At 42.6% G+C, this 13,863-nt stretch overlaps 1 protein-coding gene across 1 annotated transcript in view; it reads right to left on the bottom strand.

Annotated features, from left to right (window-relative positions):
* The window catches only part of DCBLD1 (discoidin, CUB and LCCL domain containing 1), a 61,656-nt gene extending 48,025 nt beyond the window's left edge, over positions 1-13,631 (bottom strand). Inside the window, exon 1 of the mRNA XM_075864253.1 lies at positions 13,352-13,631. Coding sequence (XP_075720368.1) covers positions 13,352-13,457 — 106 coding nt within the window. The 5' untranslated portion in view covers positions 13,458-13,631. The remainder of the gene's footprint in view (positions 1-13,351) is intronic.
* Between the last annotated feature and the right edge of the window lie 232 nt (positions 13,632-13,863).

Genomic DNA, 13,863 nt, shown 5'->3' with positions numbered 1-13,863 from the left:
TATGGGGACGAGCGATTGGAGTAACGAGCGCTTGTCCCCATACTAGCTCCTTGTAAAAGGAGCAACTTCGCGCCGATCAACAAGCTGTCTCTTTGATCAGTGCTCGTTTACACGGCCGAGGACAGGCTGTGTAAAGGTCCTCTTATTACATGAGCTCGCTGATAGGCGCTCTTTTGCTCCTGTCACACGGAGCTATGGGTGGGGACAAACGCTTGTTACTGCCATCGCTTGTCCCCATACTTTATCATCATGTCGGCAGCGCGTCTTGCTGTTTACACAGGGAGATGTGCTGCCGACAATGATATTTAACTTTTTTTAAACAATACGATCAGCAGATGATCGTGCGTTTGCGCATTCATCTGCTGATCGCTGCATTGTTAACACAGGGAAGTTATCGGCAACGAGCGTTCTATGAACGATAGTTTGCCCGATAATTTGCTTGTGTAAAAGGGCCTTTACTAGCACGCAGCTGTGGTAATGTTATGATTTGTATACAACTGAAAACAGATAGATAGAAATGACATGCAATATTTAAAGAGGCTCTGTCACCAGATTATCAAATCCCTATTTCCTATTGAATGTGATCGGCGCTGCAATGTAGATAACAGCAAAGTTGTTTGTTTGTTTTTAAAACGATCATTTTTGCCCAAGTTATGAGCCATTTTATATTTATGCAAATGAGCTTTTCAATGGTCAACTGGGCGTGTTTTCTCATTTTACCAACTGGGCGTGTATTGTGTTTTTACCAACTGGGCGTGTATTGTGTTTTTACCAACTGGGCGTGTATTGTGTTTTTACCAACTGGGCGTTGTGAATAGAAGTGTATGACGCTGATGAATCAGTATCATACACTTCTCATCGTTCCCACCCAGCTTCTTTCACTTTAGAAATACAGCGTGACGTCACCCACAGGTCCTTCAACCTTGTCGTCGGACAAAGAAGATACATTGGCTCCAGGCGTCCAAAAGGTTAATATGCTCGTCTCTAGGGAGTTTGCTATGCTTACCTGCACATACCCTGCACTGTACTCTCTGATGCCTGGTGCTGATGTGTCTTCTCTCTTCCGACGCCAAGGTTGAAGGACCTGTGGGTGACGTCATCATTCCCAGCCAGCTTCTTTCACTACAGACACAGCGTGACGTCACCCACAGGTCCTTCAACCTTGGCGTCGGAAGACAGAAGACACATCCGCTCCAAGTGTCAGAGTACAGTTGAATTTTCAGCAGCATCACTATGTGCAGGTAAGCATAGCAAACTCCCTGGAGACGAGCATATTAACCTTTTGGATGCCTGGAGCCAATGTATCTTCTTTGTCCGACGACCAGTTTGAAGGACCTGTGGGTGACGTCACGCTGTGTCTGCTGTGAAAGAAGCTGGGTGGGAACGATGAGAAGTGTATGATGCGGATTTGTCAGCGTCATACACTTCTATTCACAACGCCCAATCAGCGTCATACACTTCTCATTGTTCCAGCCCAGCTTCATTCACTGCACAATCACACTGTGCTGTGGATCATGCTGAGCTGGAACAATGAGAAGTGTATGACGCTGATTGGTCAGCGTCATACACTTCTCTGTACAACGCCCACTTGGTCAAAAGTAAAAACACGCCCAGTTGGTCATTAAGAAAACTCATTAGCATAAATCTAAAATTGCTCATAACTTGGTCAAAAATGATCGTTTTTCAAAAAAACAAAACACTGTTGTTATCGGCAGTAGGCTCCATGCACACAACCGTTCCCGCAATCACGGCCCACGATTACAGGCATGGCCGGCCGCCAACTGACAGCCGCATTTTCGGGCCGTGCTCCCATACAAAGTATGGGAGCACGGGCCGCAAAATGCAAAAGAACGGACATGTTCCAGAATTCCCGGAACATTTCCACGGCACGGACACCCTTCCGTAGTGCTACGGAAAGGTGTCCGCGTTCAATGAAAGTGAATGGGTCTGTTTTTGCGGACCGCAATTGCAGTCCGCAAAAACGGAGGTTTTTTACGGTCGTGTGCATGGGGCCTTACAGCGCTGATCAGATTATGTAGGACATAGGGCACTTAGAATCTGGTGACAGAGCCTCTTGAAGTTAAATATATCACAGTATTTTTGTAGATTTCTTACTACTCAAAGGTTATGTACAACTTCGAAAGGAATTTTTTTCATAAGTCAATATTTTATGTGATTTTTCCCAACTTTTAAATTGACTTCTATTAATTTTGTTTTTTACTTTGTAAGATCCAGCTTCTTTGTATCCCGATTACATAGAAGCTGTATAGTTCTGTCTCAGCAGATTCCGTCAGTTCAGAGAGCAGGTCCTGTTCACAGGATCCAGCTAATAACAATCAGGGTACGTTCACACGCAAACTCAAAAACTTCTGAAAATACGGAGCGGTTTTCAAGGGAAAACAGCTCCTGATTGTCAGCCATTATTTAAGCCACTCGCGTTTTTCACGTCCATTTTTGGAGCTGTTTTCTATAGATACAATGAAAAACTGCTCCAAAAACGCCCCAAGAAGTGACCTGCACTTTTTCGTGGCCGTCTTTTTACGCTGCCGTTTTGAAAAATGGCCGCGTAAAAAAACGGCCCATCGGAACAGAACGCCGTTTTTCCCATTGAAATCAATGGGTAGATGTTTGGAGGCGTTCTGCTTCTGATTTTTCGGCCGTTATTCAGGTGTTTACAGCCCGAAAAACGGCCGAAAATAGGCCGTGTGAACATACCCTTACATCTAAGTTATGAAAGTCAGACACGCAGGACCAGCTTTCAGCCAAACTTTCAGTTCTGCTAAACTGACGGAATCTGCTGAGACTATCTTAAAAAAAAAGGGAAAAAAAAGGGAAAAAAAAGTCTAAAAAAAAAATAAAAGTCAAATTTAAACGTTTTTAAAGATCAGAAAACATTGATTACATTTTTTTTTAAATCCTTTTAGAAAGGTGTACATAACCCTTAAAGCAACTTCATGCTAAAAGCCTGGCCATACACATTAGATAGCTGCACCCTAACATAGGTATAAAATCAGTTTTGCCCAGAATGTTTCTTGATTTGAGGGCATGCCGAGTATTTTCAAATTTGCATCATGCCCTATCTGTGGCCGATTCTGGACATGCAGATTATTTCACCCATTGCAATGCAAAGGGCGGAAAATATATATATGCGATAGACTATTTGTGGCCTAATGCTTTTATATAGACATCAGAATAGTAAGATAAAAAAAATGTACAGTACAAAAGAGAACAGGTAGAAGTGTGGCACAGACGAGGGAATTCTGGGCTACTGAAATCACTCACTACATCGTAGGACAACAAATTGTCAACTCAGAAAAAAAAACAGACATCTTTGGTAAAAGCACTTGCGTGTTCTGGTCAAACAATAGAGATAATGTCTCCTGTTATTTCAAGCGCCCATTTACACTCACCCAGTTAGTAAATATTGGAGCACGGAGCCACTGATACTTATCTTTCAACATTGTCAACAATACACGGGCCAATGATCGGGCAAACTAGCGTTTATAGGAATGCTAGTTCATGATCATTCCCCTGTGTAAGCAGAGCAAAGATCAGCCCGGAGAAGCGCTTGTTCATCGGCTGATCGCATCTTTTATGCGGTCCAAAAAAAATTGGTCGGCAGCACATCTCCACGTGAAAACAGGGAGATGTGCTGCGGACATGATGCATGGAGCCGAACGATCGTAGTAACGATAGTCCGTCCCCATACTAAATGATCATTGATCTGTTTAAAAGGGAGCAACGAGTGCCGATCGACAAGCTGTATTGTTGATCAGCGCTCATTTTAAAAGTGGTAAACACGGGCGACGTCTGCCAGTGTAAAACCATCTTTGGGCTATGTTCACACAGGGCGGATAAGGTGCGTAAAAATATTGCAGAATTTCTACGCAGAAGAGATTTGAAAAAAATTTCATCCACGTGCTGCAGTACATTTTCCTGTCGGAAATCTGAGCATGCTGTGGATTTTCAAATCTGCAGCATTCTCATTTTGCTCTGGATGTTTACGGAACGCAGTGTAAATTTCAATGTAGAAGGGGTGAAATCCGCAAGAAAATCTACACGTAACACAGGCAGATTTTGCTGCAGAAATACTGCGGAAAATCCGTCACATTTCAATCTTGTGTGAATCCAGCCGGCTAGACCTTTGTTTTGTAGTGTGCGATAAGTCGCTGTCTATAGGAATACATTAGACTAGAACCACACACATTATTTATCTCACTACCAAAGCGTGCAGCTCTAAAATCCCAAAATGTAGTGGTCCATTCAGATGTTGCGGTTAAAACCGCATGTGTTTTTATAGCGATTTGATGTGTTTTTCAGTGAAGTTGTAGTAAAAAACAAACGCAACCGTAAATAAAAAAAATACAACAAATCTAGTGTTTAAAAAAAACTAAATGTAAAAATGAGTCAAATAGCTATAGCCATATAGTCATGAAATGGTTAAAAAAAACACAATTAGGCTATATTCACACAAGACGGATACACTGCATAAAAGCACATAGCGTATCCACCCTGTGCGCCACAGGGAATTCTAGCTGAAAAAACGCATCAAATTGTGGTGCAGTTTTTTAGCCAGAATGTCCACTGTGGAAAACTGCACAGAAAAAAATTACATAAATGGATACTTACCATGGCGATGCGTCCCTCCGACTTCCTGGCGTTTCATCCCATGCAGCTGCAGCGTGCACTATTTTTCTTTTGGTCAGGATGGGTTTGCCGACGTACTGTGCCGACGACCTGTCATTTACGCGCCGTCGTTTGACAGCTGTCAAACGACGACGCGTAAAATGTCTGCCTCGTCGAAGAAATGCAGGACACTTCTTTGCAACGTAATTTGAACCGTTCTTCATTGAATTCAATGAAGAACAGCTCAAATGATCGGCAGTCAAAGACGCCTCGCAAAATGCGAGGAGGAGCTTTTACGTCTGAAGCAACGTTTTCTCCTGAAAAATTTACTCCAACTAACTGTGTGGCAATAATGCTATAAAAAGAATTTAAAAAAATAAAAAATAAAAAACTTTTAGGCGAAGTTCACAGTTTTTTTGAGGCGGAAACCGCGTCAGAATCAGCGGCAAAAAAAACTGTTAAAACACCTCCCATTTCAATAGGCGGTGGAGGCGTTTTTCCGTGGCAGCTTATAGTCGCTCGCAGTAAAAAAACTGCATGCTTTCTTGCCGCGGTTCCACCTCGGATTCACCAGTGAAATCAAGGGGAGGCAGTAAAAGCGTTATTCGCTGCATTTCACGGCGCTCAGTGGCTGCATCCAAAAAACTCTGCAAAAACCACGGCAAGAAAGTGCAAGCAGGTCAAAATCTGAAGGAATTTTGAGGCAGATTTGAGGGCGCCTTAGGCTGGGTTCACACAGAGTTTTTTGCAGGCGGAAATTCTGCCTCAAAATTCTGTTTGGAAGTTTGAGGCAGATTTTCCTCTCCCTGCACGCTGATTTTCGCCCACGGCCATTGAGCGCCGCTGGCATAAAACTCTGCAAAATACGCTTTCTCTGCCTCCCATTGATGTCAATGGGAGGTCAGAGACTTAAATGCCTGAAGATAGGGCATGTCCCTTCTTTCTACCGCGAGCCGGTTTTACTGCTCGCGGGAAAAAGACGCCTCCGCCTCCCATTGAAAACAATGGGAGGCATTTTCGGGCCGTTTTTGACAAGTTTTGCGGCGCGGTTTCCACGTCAAAAAACTTGTCAAAAACGTATTCACCACAGACAATTGTGCGTTAAAAAGTGTCCTTGGACTGCCGTTAGTCTCAATAAGAACTGAAGATAAATATTTTTGATTAATCCCCTTTTATTGAAAAATAAATTTTTTATATTTTGACTTCCCTAAAGAATGTGATAGACTTTGCATTCCTCCCAATAGTACAATACGATAATAGCACCGTATATAATGGATTGCTAATGTTTTTTCTTATTTTTATAGAATTATTTTTTAGTGAGTTAATTTTTGGCTTGTGTGTCTACACAATCCGGATCAATACCTCGTCCCAAAATCTGCCTAGGGGTATGTTCACACGTGCAAAAACGTGCCTCCGATTTCAAGGCGTTTTTTTTAAGCTGAAAATTACGTTTTCTTCATTTGAAGCTTCTTCTGAGGCGTTTTTTCATAGTGTCAATGAAAAATCGGCTCCAAAAATGCCTCAAGAAGTGCAATGCATTTTTTTAAAATTCAGCAGCGTAAAAATACACCTCATATGAACAGCACAGTGTATTTCTTATTGAAATGAATGGGAAACGGTTTGTAGGCGTTTTGCTAGTGTTTTTCCAGGCATATTTCAAGGAGTTTATGCTCAGAAATACACCTGAAAACACTGTGTGTGAACATACCCTAAGGGTATGTTCACATGCAGTGTTTTCAGGCATATTTCAGGGCGTAAACGCCCCAAAAAAAAGAAGTACTGAAATGCCAACAAACACCTTCGCACTAATCAACGGGAAAAACGGTGGTAGTTCAAACGGCATTTTTTACACTTTTAAAAAAAACAGTGCGTAAAAAAAACGCAGTGTAAAAAGGGGCATGTCACTTCTTGAGCCGTCTTTGGAGCGGTTGTACATAGGGTTAGAGCAGCTCCAGAAACATAAAAAAAAAAAAAAGCCTCCAAAAAGTTTTCCTGCTTCATAAACGGCTGAAAATCAGAGACCGTTTCCCCTTGAAAACAGCTCCGTAATTTTCTGCAGCTTTTACTTGTGCGTGTGAACATAGCCAAAAAGTAAACCTGACTCACACTCAGCTGTGAACTGTAATAGAGACTTTCCTAAAAGATCCACAGACCAGACATTGACAATTTACATGAGATACAAGGTCAACTGAAAAGCAGTGGAGCATGTTGTGATTTGTTTGAACCTGAATGCCAGTCAAATCCCAGAAGTTGCTGAAGTCAGCACCAAGTGTGCCAGCTGGTGCCTCTCCAGAACATAACAATACCAAGCAAACCTAGGTGGAAATGACAAGCGCCACAATACAAGCTGTTCTCGGTGTGCCCATGGTGAGAAGGATCATGTTCACCCTGGTCAGTCAGCGGTAGGTTGGACACTTCCTATAGCCACAATATCCGCCCCGGAATAAAGGAACATTTTCCATACACTGAACTTATAAGTGGAAGCGCCCACAACCCTGTTCCCAGCAGTATCATATTATGGGCAATGATTTGGACTGGCTGTCCTGGATCAGTGTTATTCCTATAACTAGTGGCACAGCGCCCATTGTACTCTTATTACCCGGAATATCCCCCAGATTCCCGTTAGTATAGGAGAGCATATAATCACAATGTTTTTATTTTCACTATTGCATCACTGTTTATTATATACTACAAGTGTTATAAAAAATATTGATTGTTGGTTCTTTCCAAATAACTTATTGAACACTGACAAGTCATATTTTTTCTGTTTGCTTGCAAAACACGGTCACTGATGAACGGCAGGGATCACTAGAAAATGACGTTCCTGAAGACAACCTGCGTGTCAAACAGGACACTACCAGAATGATCCTCAGCGTGTGTGGTCAAATGTGAACAGGAGTGTAGAGTGTGAAAAATTTATTAGGCCTCATGCACACGACCGTGCAGTATTTTCGGTCAGTAAACGGCGGCCTGTCTATGCAGTAAGTGTTCTACTCATTTCCAGATAGTGATAGTCCATAAATGCGAAAAACAGGAATATTTTTTGCGGCTCATTTCTACGGCCCGGACACAGGCCTGTAAATATACGGGAAGGTGTCCATGGCCGAGAGAAATTAATGTGTCAGTAATATATCCGAAATTACAGATCCGTAATTGTGGCTAAAAACTACGGACGTGTGCATGGAGTCATTCGAGATCTACATGGGAAAGTTCGCGAATGCATGCTCCAACGGATGCCATACGTAAAAAAAGTTTTCCCAACCACAAAAGTCAACGGAAGCCTGAAAATTTGGACCCTGAAGGTCCTGTTCTCACTAGGGAGATGGCCTAAAATTTACAGAATAATCAGTGGCTTTTGCAATGGATAAAATTCACAGCAAAACAGATACAAGTTAGCCATTTTTTCCTTCCCTATGCCACCTCATGGATGGCGTACTTTATACCAATATTTTTTTGCCAAATGTCGCTAATTCATTTGGCGCATTTTACCACTCCGAGCCATGCCTCATTTTCTAGGCAGACTACCAAGGAAGGTCCTAAATGTCTAACACACATAATAAATTTGCTACATGCATGAACTCCACTTTTTGACCCATTTTCCTACTGAATTCTGGCACATTTTGCTTAGAAAGTCCCCCCAACGTCTGTGGCGACTGCGCTACAGTCCTCATTCCACAAGGTGCTATAATTCTCTGTATAATCCTAATTGTGAAAACCCGCTATGGGTACATGGCAGCACTATTTGAATAATGCAGGATAGTACAACAGTCTAGTAAATGATGTCATGTGCAAAGTGAACTCTTTGTTCTGCAACTATATTGGAAAGTTTCAAAGAGAATAAGCAGGAAATCCTATGGACACGGTTTAGCAGACGCTGCGCTGTGACCACGCGGAGTGGGATGTTATCTTACACAGTGATCAGTGGTAACAAAGAATTCCCCTGGCAATTTGTGCTGAAAGCAGGACAAACAGATAAAATATTGTCTGCACATAAGCCCCACCGCATATGCATTCCCAACAATGATGATAAAGGGAGAGAATCCCTATCAACAGATGCTCGCTTTCTTATTAGATGGGGTCATCGGTCATTAAGCACAATGAATGGAGAATATATTTCATTTACAAAGTGACGGATAAAGAAAAGCACCTATTAACTATAATAAAATATCATTTTCCACAGACGGTGTACAACATGTTCATACTAGTAAGAAAGCATCTGTCTGTATACTTCATAGAAAAGAAAGATAGACTGGTCATGTTTTTACCGGCCCAGTTCACAACTCTGTTAGGCGCCTCCGTCAAAGATCCGAACGAAAATATCGGAAATGATATTCCAGTATCTACGTTGTTCTGCTCCTCAGAGTAGAACATCGGAAATACAGACGCAGATGTGAACGAGGCCTCAGCTTTTCCTTTGCTCAGTGTGGTGTGATGAAGTAAGGTAGGATAACCATGGCACATTTCAATACATGGACCCTTGACATGCCCAGACAACACACATGCATAGTCAATGTTGTAAAATATTGATACATTTTCGGCTTTCCGGGGCAAATTTTGTATTATTCCTTTTCTAACAGGTGTGAAACACTGTGTGCTGTCCATGGTTTTCACTCACCAATAGATTTCAATGGACGACTAGGTGCGCAAAAAGGTGCCAACTCACGCATGTCTGAATAGCCCCATTGAAATGAATGGGTCCGCGTGCTGCGAGTTATTTCAACGGACAGCACACAGACAAGTATTACACCTGTCTGAATGAGCCCTTATACACAGGGCCATTTTACAGGATTATAAAAGGGCTGCTATAGAGGTGCATTACTGTACTTACATATACCTCGGAGTTATACAGTCATCCATTACAAGAGGTTTCCGGGCCATATGAGTGCATCTCCTATACAGTGACATTTTCTAAATACTCATGTCATACAATTTTACATTCTGGCATATTTCGTAGATCCAGCTAAAATCTCACAACCACAGGTCCCCTTGAATGTATTTAGAAACAGGAAACCAAGACACTTGTGAAGTATTCTGTTTTCTTAATCCATAAATAGCGCACACTGCTTCCTTCTGGTTGGAAAACACAATGAAGATACAAGAACCTATAGTAATGAGTATTGTATAATCACAAACTAGGAAGGGGCCTCCGTTACACTATCCAATGGTCATGGAAGGAATAGGATACACTGGGGCTCTCAAGGTGCCCATACATATTAGATAGAAGTAGGGTGATATTCGGACAATAGTTATTCATTAGGCCGACTTGTCTATACACATTTTAGATGATATTGGCTGTAACATTTGTACAATGTGCTCATGCGTCCGACGACAAGAAAAATAAAGTCTGATGTTTACTCATAAGTGATGTAATAAAAAGGACGTTGATTTATAACGTTTGCCCAGTTAATCCCACCTCTATCTCTGTGGGTTCACATTGCCGGACGATCATTTTCAATTGCCCGAATATCCCACATACATTCAACTTCTTCCAATAAATCGGATGAAAATTTCCCACAAACCCATCTGATTTTTAGAGTGGTTAGGTTATCATTTTAAGTGACGAACGTCCATTATGATCAAAATCATCCACTTCACTTAACTTTCGTCTTATTTCAACAAATCTTATCCACGCGCTGCGTAAATGATAAGCAGGAAAATGCTCAGAAATTGACCCGTGGTGCGTTTTTTAAATCCGCAGCAGGTCAATTGTATTTGACTAATCTCTGCTTTTTTGTTGCAGGTTTTCCCCATTGAATTCAATCGGGAGGTAAAACCCACAATAAATAGCAGATGTTGCGATTTTTGTGGCAGAAAAGCTGCGATTCCGCCGCAAAAATCGCAATTCAGAAAAAAAAAGTCTGATACTTACCCAGAATTCTGTGCTTCTTCATCCAGGCCAGCCTCCTGGGATGACGTTTCATCTTATGTGACGTTATCCCAGGAGGCCAGGCTGCAGGACAGCAGAGGGACGCATTACCATGGCTATTGGCAAGTGTGAAACATTTTTTATTTTAAAGGCAGTTTTCCGCAGCGGACATTCTGGCCGAAAAACTGAACCACAATTTGGTACGGTTTTTCAGACGGAATTCCCTGCGACCGCCAGGGCGGATATGCTGTGTACCTTTACGCAGCGTAACCGTCATGTGTAAACCCTATATCTGATCTCCGTTGATTTTCGCATACAGAAAAATGGCGCCAGTGTGATACTTCATAAATGTGCCCCATAGTCTCCGGCCTGTGGACCAGTACGCTAAAAAGTAGGAAAATACAAGATTTCATATAAGAATATTTCCAATAAGAAAATGTGTAATTGTAAAGACTGGGGACCAGTTTAATAATCTTTCTAGCTGACCTTCTGCCTTCTCTACTAGAAATATTTTCTCACGATCATTATGTGTTTCATAACAGAATTCACATTACGTGTGCGTGGAAACAAGCGATAAGTAGCTCAGTCAGAAAACCAGTCTGCAGAGTATTTCAGACAGTGACTAACAAAAGATTTAAAACATAAATATGACTCTAGAATTAGTAACGTATCAATGAAACCAACACATCCACGTAACACTATACATGAATGTCATATGTGTCCGTCATGTGAACTACACACAAGTATATATTGTGCTATGTGAGCTGCACGATTCCGTGATAAGAAACGCTTCCATCACATCAATTCACTATACTTCTTTATTGAGAAACTATAGAGATCTCACAAGTAATGCAAAGGAAAAGATGTCCATAGCATCCAATCAAATTCCAGCTTTCATTTTTTTCGAGGCCCTTTGAAAAAGAGAACTGTAATATGATTGGTTGCTATGGACAACTACTCCACCTTTGCACTAGTTTTCAGGATAGTAGATGTGGACCGGTCACATATACAAGGTGAAGGAATCCCCGTCACGACAATATCCGTGTAGAAGCAGTCGGTCCCCATGATCTGCTTTCACAGAAACAATTTCTTCTATAGTCTACAAAACTAGGTTTCAACAAACTTTATTTGTAGATACCCAAAGAACCGAGGTGTAATCCCATCTGGAGAGCCCCTTTTTCCAATGTGTGTACTGAGCCGAATACAGCCATAGGCCTCCTGCACATGACCGTAGTGATGTGCAGGGCCCGTGATTTGCGGCTCGGACGGCCGCGGAGTGTCACCCTCAAGTCATGGGCCGTTCACATTGCTGCATACATTCATTTCAACGAGCCAGGACCGCAAAATGCGCCCGTAATAAGACATGTACTATTTTGAGGACGTCCGGGCTCTCGGGCAACGCACGGACCGTGGAAACCATGGTCGTGTGCATGGGTCCATAGAAATTAATGGGACCGCAACTCACCCGCAGATTTGCCTTAGGGCTTATTCACATGAACGTTGAATACGTCCGTGTGACGGCCGTTAAAACAATGGCCGTCACACGGACGCATGTATTTCAATGCGGCCGTTCACACGGACTGTGTGAAGGGTCCATTGAAAAATAGAACATGTCCTGTTTTCTTCAGTTTTTCACGGATTTCAAGTCTATGGAGATCCGTGAAAACGGGTCCCGTACGGGTGAAACTCAGACGCACGTCCGAGATTCCCCGCGTTCGCGTGAATAAGCACATTTCTACACCCATATCACCGCCTCGACATGGGTTTATGATGCTGATAGTTCGGGCCATCAGAACAACGGTCGGGTGGGACTTGCAGCCGTAATTACGGGTTAACTGAGGGTTCACATGCGGCAGATTTTTTTTGCAAAAATTTCTGACTGAAAATTCGTTCCATTTATCTAAATGGAACCTGACAAAATTCACGCACCTGCTGCAGAAACCACCCTATTCAGATGACTGGACCCGATTTTCTTGTGTGAAGCCAGCCTTATAGTGGGTCAATCAGGTTTCCGTTATTTCTACCAAACAGAATAGTGCCATCAAAACAATATCAACAGAAACCGGACTTAAAAAAATAACGTGCATGTGAACACTGGTGTAAACGCTGGTGTTCTCCTTCCCTGACAGAGATTACCACTGATACGCGGATTATCAGCACAAGCGCCAGTACCAGACATATTATCCTAACTAGAGGGAATTTAGGATCCCTGGTGCTCATATCGAGATTAACCCCATCATTGATAATTCAGCACTCTGCATCTGCCCATATTCACACAATATGATCAAAAATGATTGCGAATGATAAACGCAATGTCCATGGGCCATTGAACACACTGGGTGTGGATTCTCGGCAGATCAGCGAGAGACTTTACATTGAATCATTTTGTACATGAGACACTTCATTCATTTGACACTATTATAGGGTGATCAAAAACAATGGAAAATCAATGTCTATGGCGACCGGACACTGATAAGACTCAAGCGAAGGTTCCTGGTCATAAGTAGAATGTATAGCGCTAACTTTCATATACGTGATCAATCGGAAAACATGGACAATATGAAAAGGATCTGGAAATATGAAAACCAGGCTTATTAACCAGATCTGTTTCTAGGAAAAGTGGGAGGTCGTCTGCTATAGCCATATTGCAGCACACAGCTTTCCCAAAGCCCTGAATGGCAAATCCTTAGTGATCCATCATCAGTATAACTGCATCTGGGAGAGAAGTACCAATAATGGTGGTCCTATTGTTTGTCACCCAGCTTTCCCAGCACTCATACATGGATTATAGGGCACTTGGGAAAGCCGCATACACAGTCCATACAGGAACCCCTCAGCACAGAACAGGTAGAAACTCACCCAGGGTCTCCGCCAGCAGCAGTGCAGGGGCTGTGAGCCAGAGTCCCAGCAGGGGCAGCAGTCCAGTCACCGGCGGTGTCCAGCACGCACCTCTGACCCCGGCCATTGCTCCCGGTATGCTCCACTTTATCTAGTAAGAAGTTAGCAGCAGGCTGAGGCTCATAGGAACAGGATATTGTCTCCCCGGCCTCTCCATTCAGGGGAACTCCACATGGAAATGAGAAGAACACACAAACGCCCCACACCGTGCGCCCTGTGTGCGATCTTTACTCCCACACTGACTGACACACACAGTCCCATGCTTTTCCCGGGGAGGGGAGACATACATATTATTGTGGACTTAGTGCCTGCCCCCTGCTGGTCAAATCCTCTCACTGCATAGACTGAATTTGTGTAAGCTAAGGAGAGGACCTAGAAGAAATACTAAACTATTACTAAGAATACTAAAGTAATATAAATACTAAACTAATACTAAGAATACTAAAGTAATATTATAAATACTAAACTAATAC

Source organism: Rhinoderma darwinii, chromosome 4 (genome assembly GCF_050947455.1).
Source record: "Rhinoderma darwinii isolate aRhiDar2 chromosome 4, aRhiDar2.hap1, whole genome shotgun sequence".
In the NCBI taxonomy this organism is placed as follows: Eukaryota; Metazoa; Chordata; class Amphibia; order Anura; family Rhinodermatidae; genus Rhinoderma; species Rhinoderma darwinii.
This window is presented reverse-complemented; position numbering and strand designations above follow the sequence as displayed.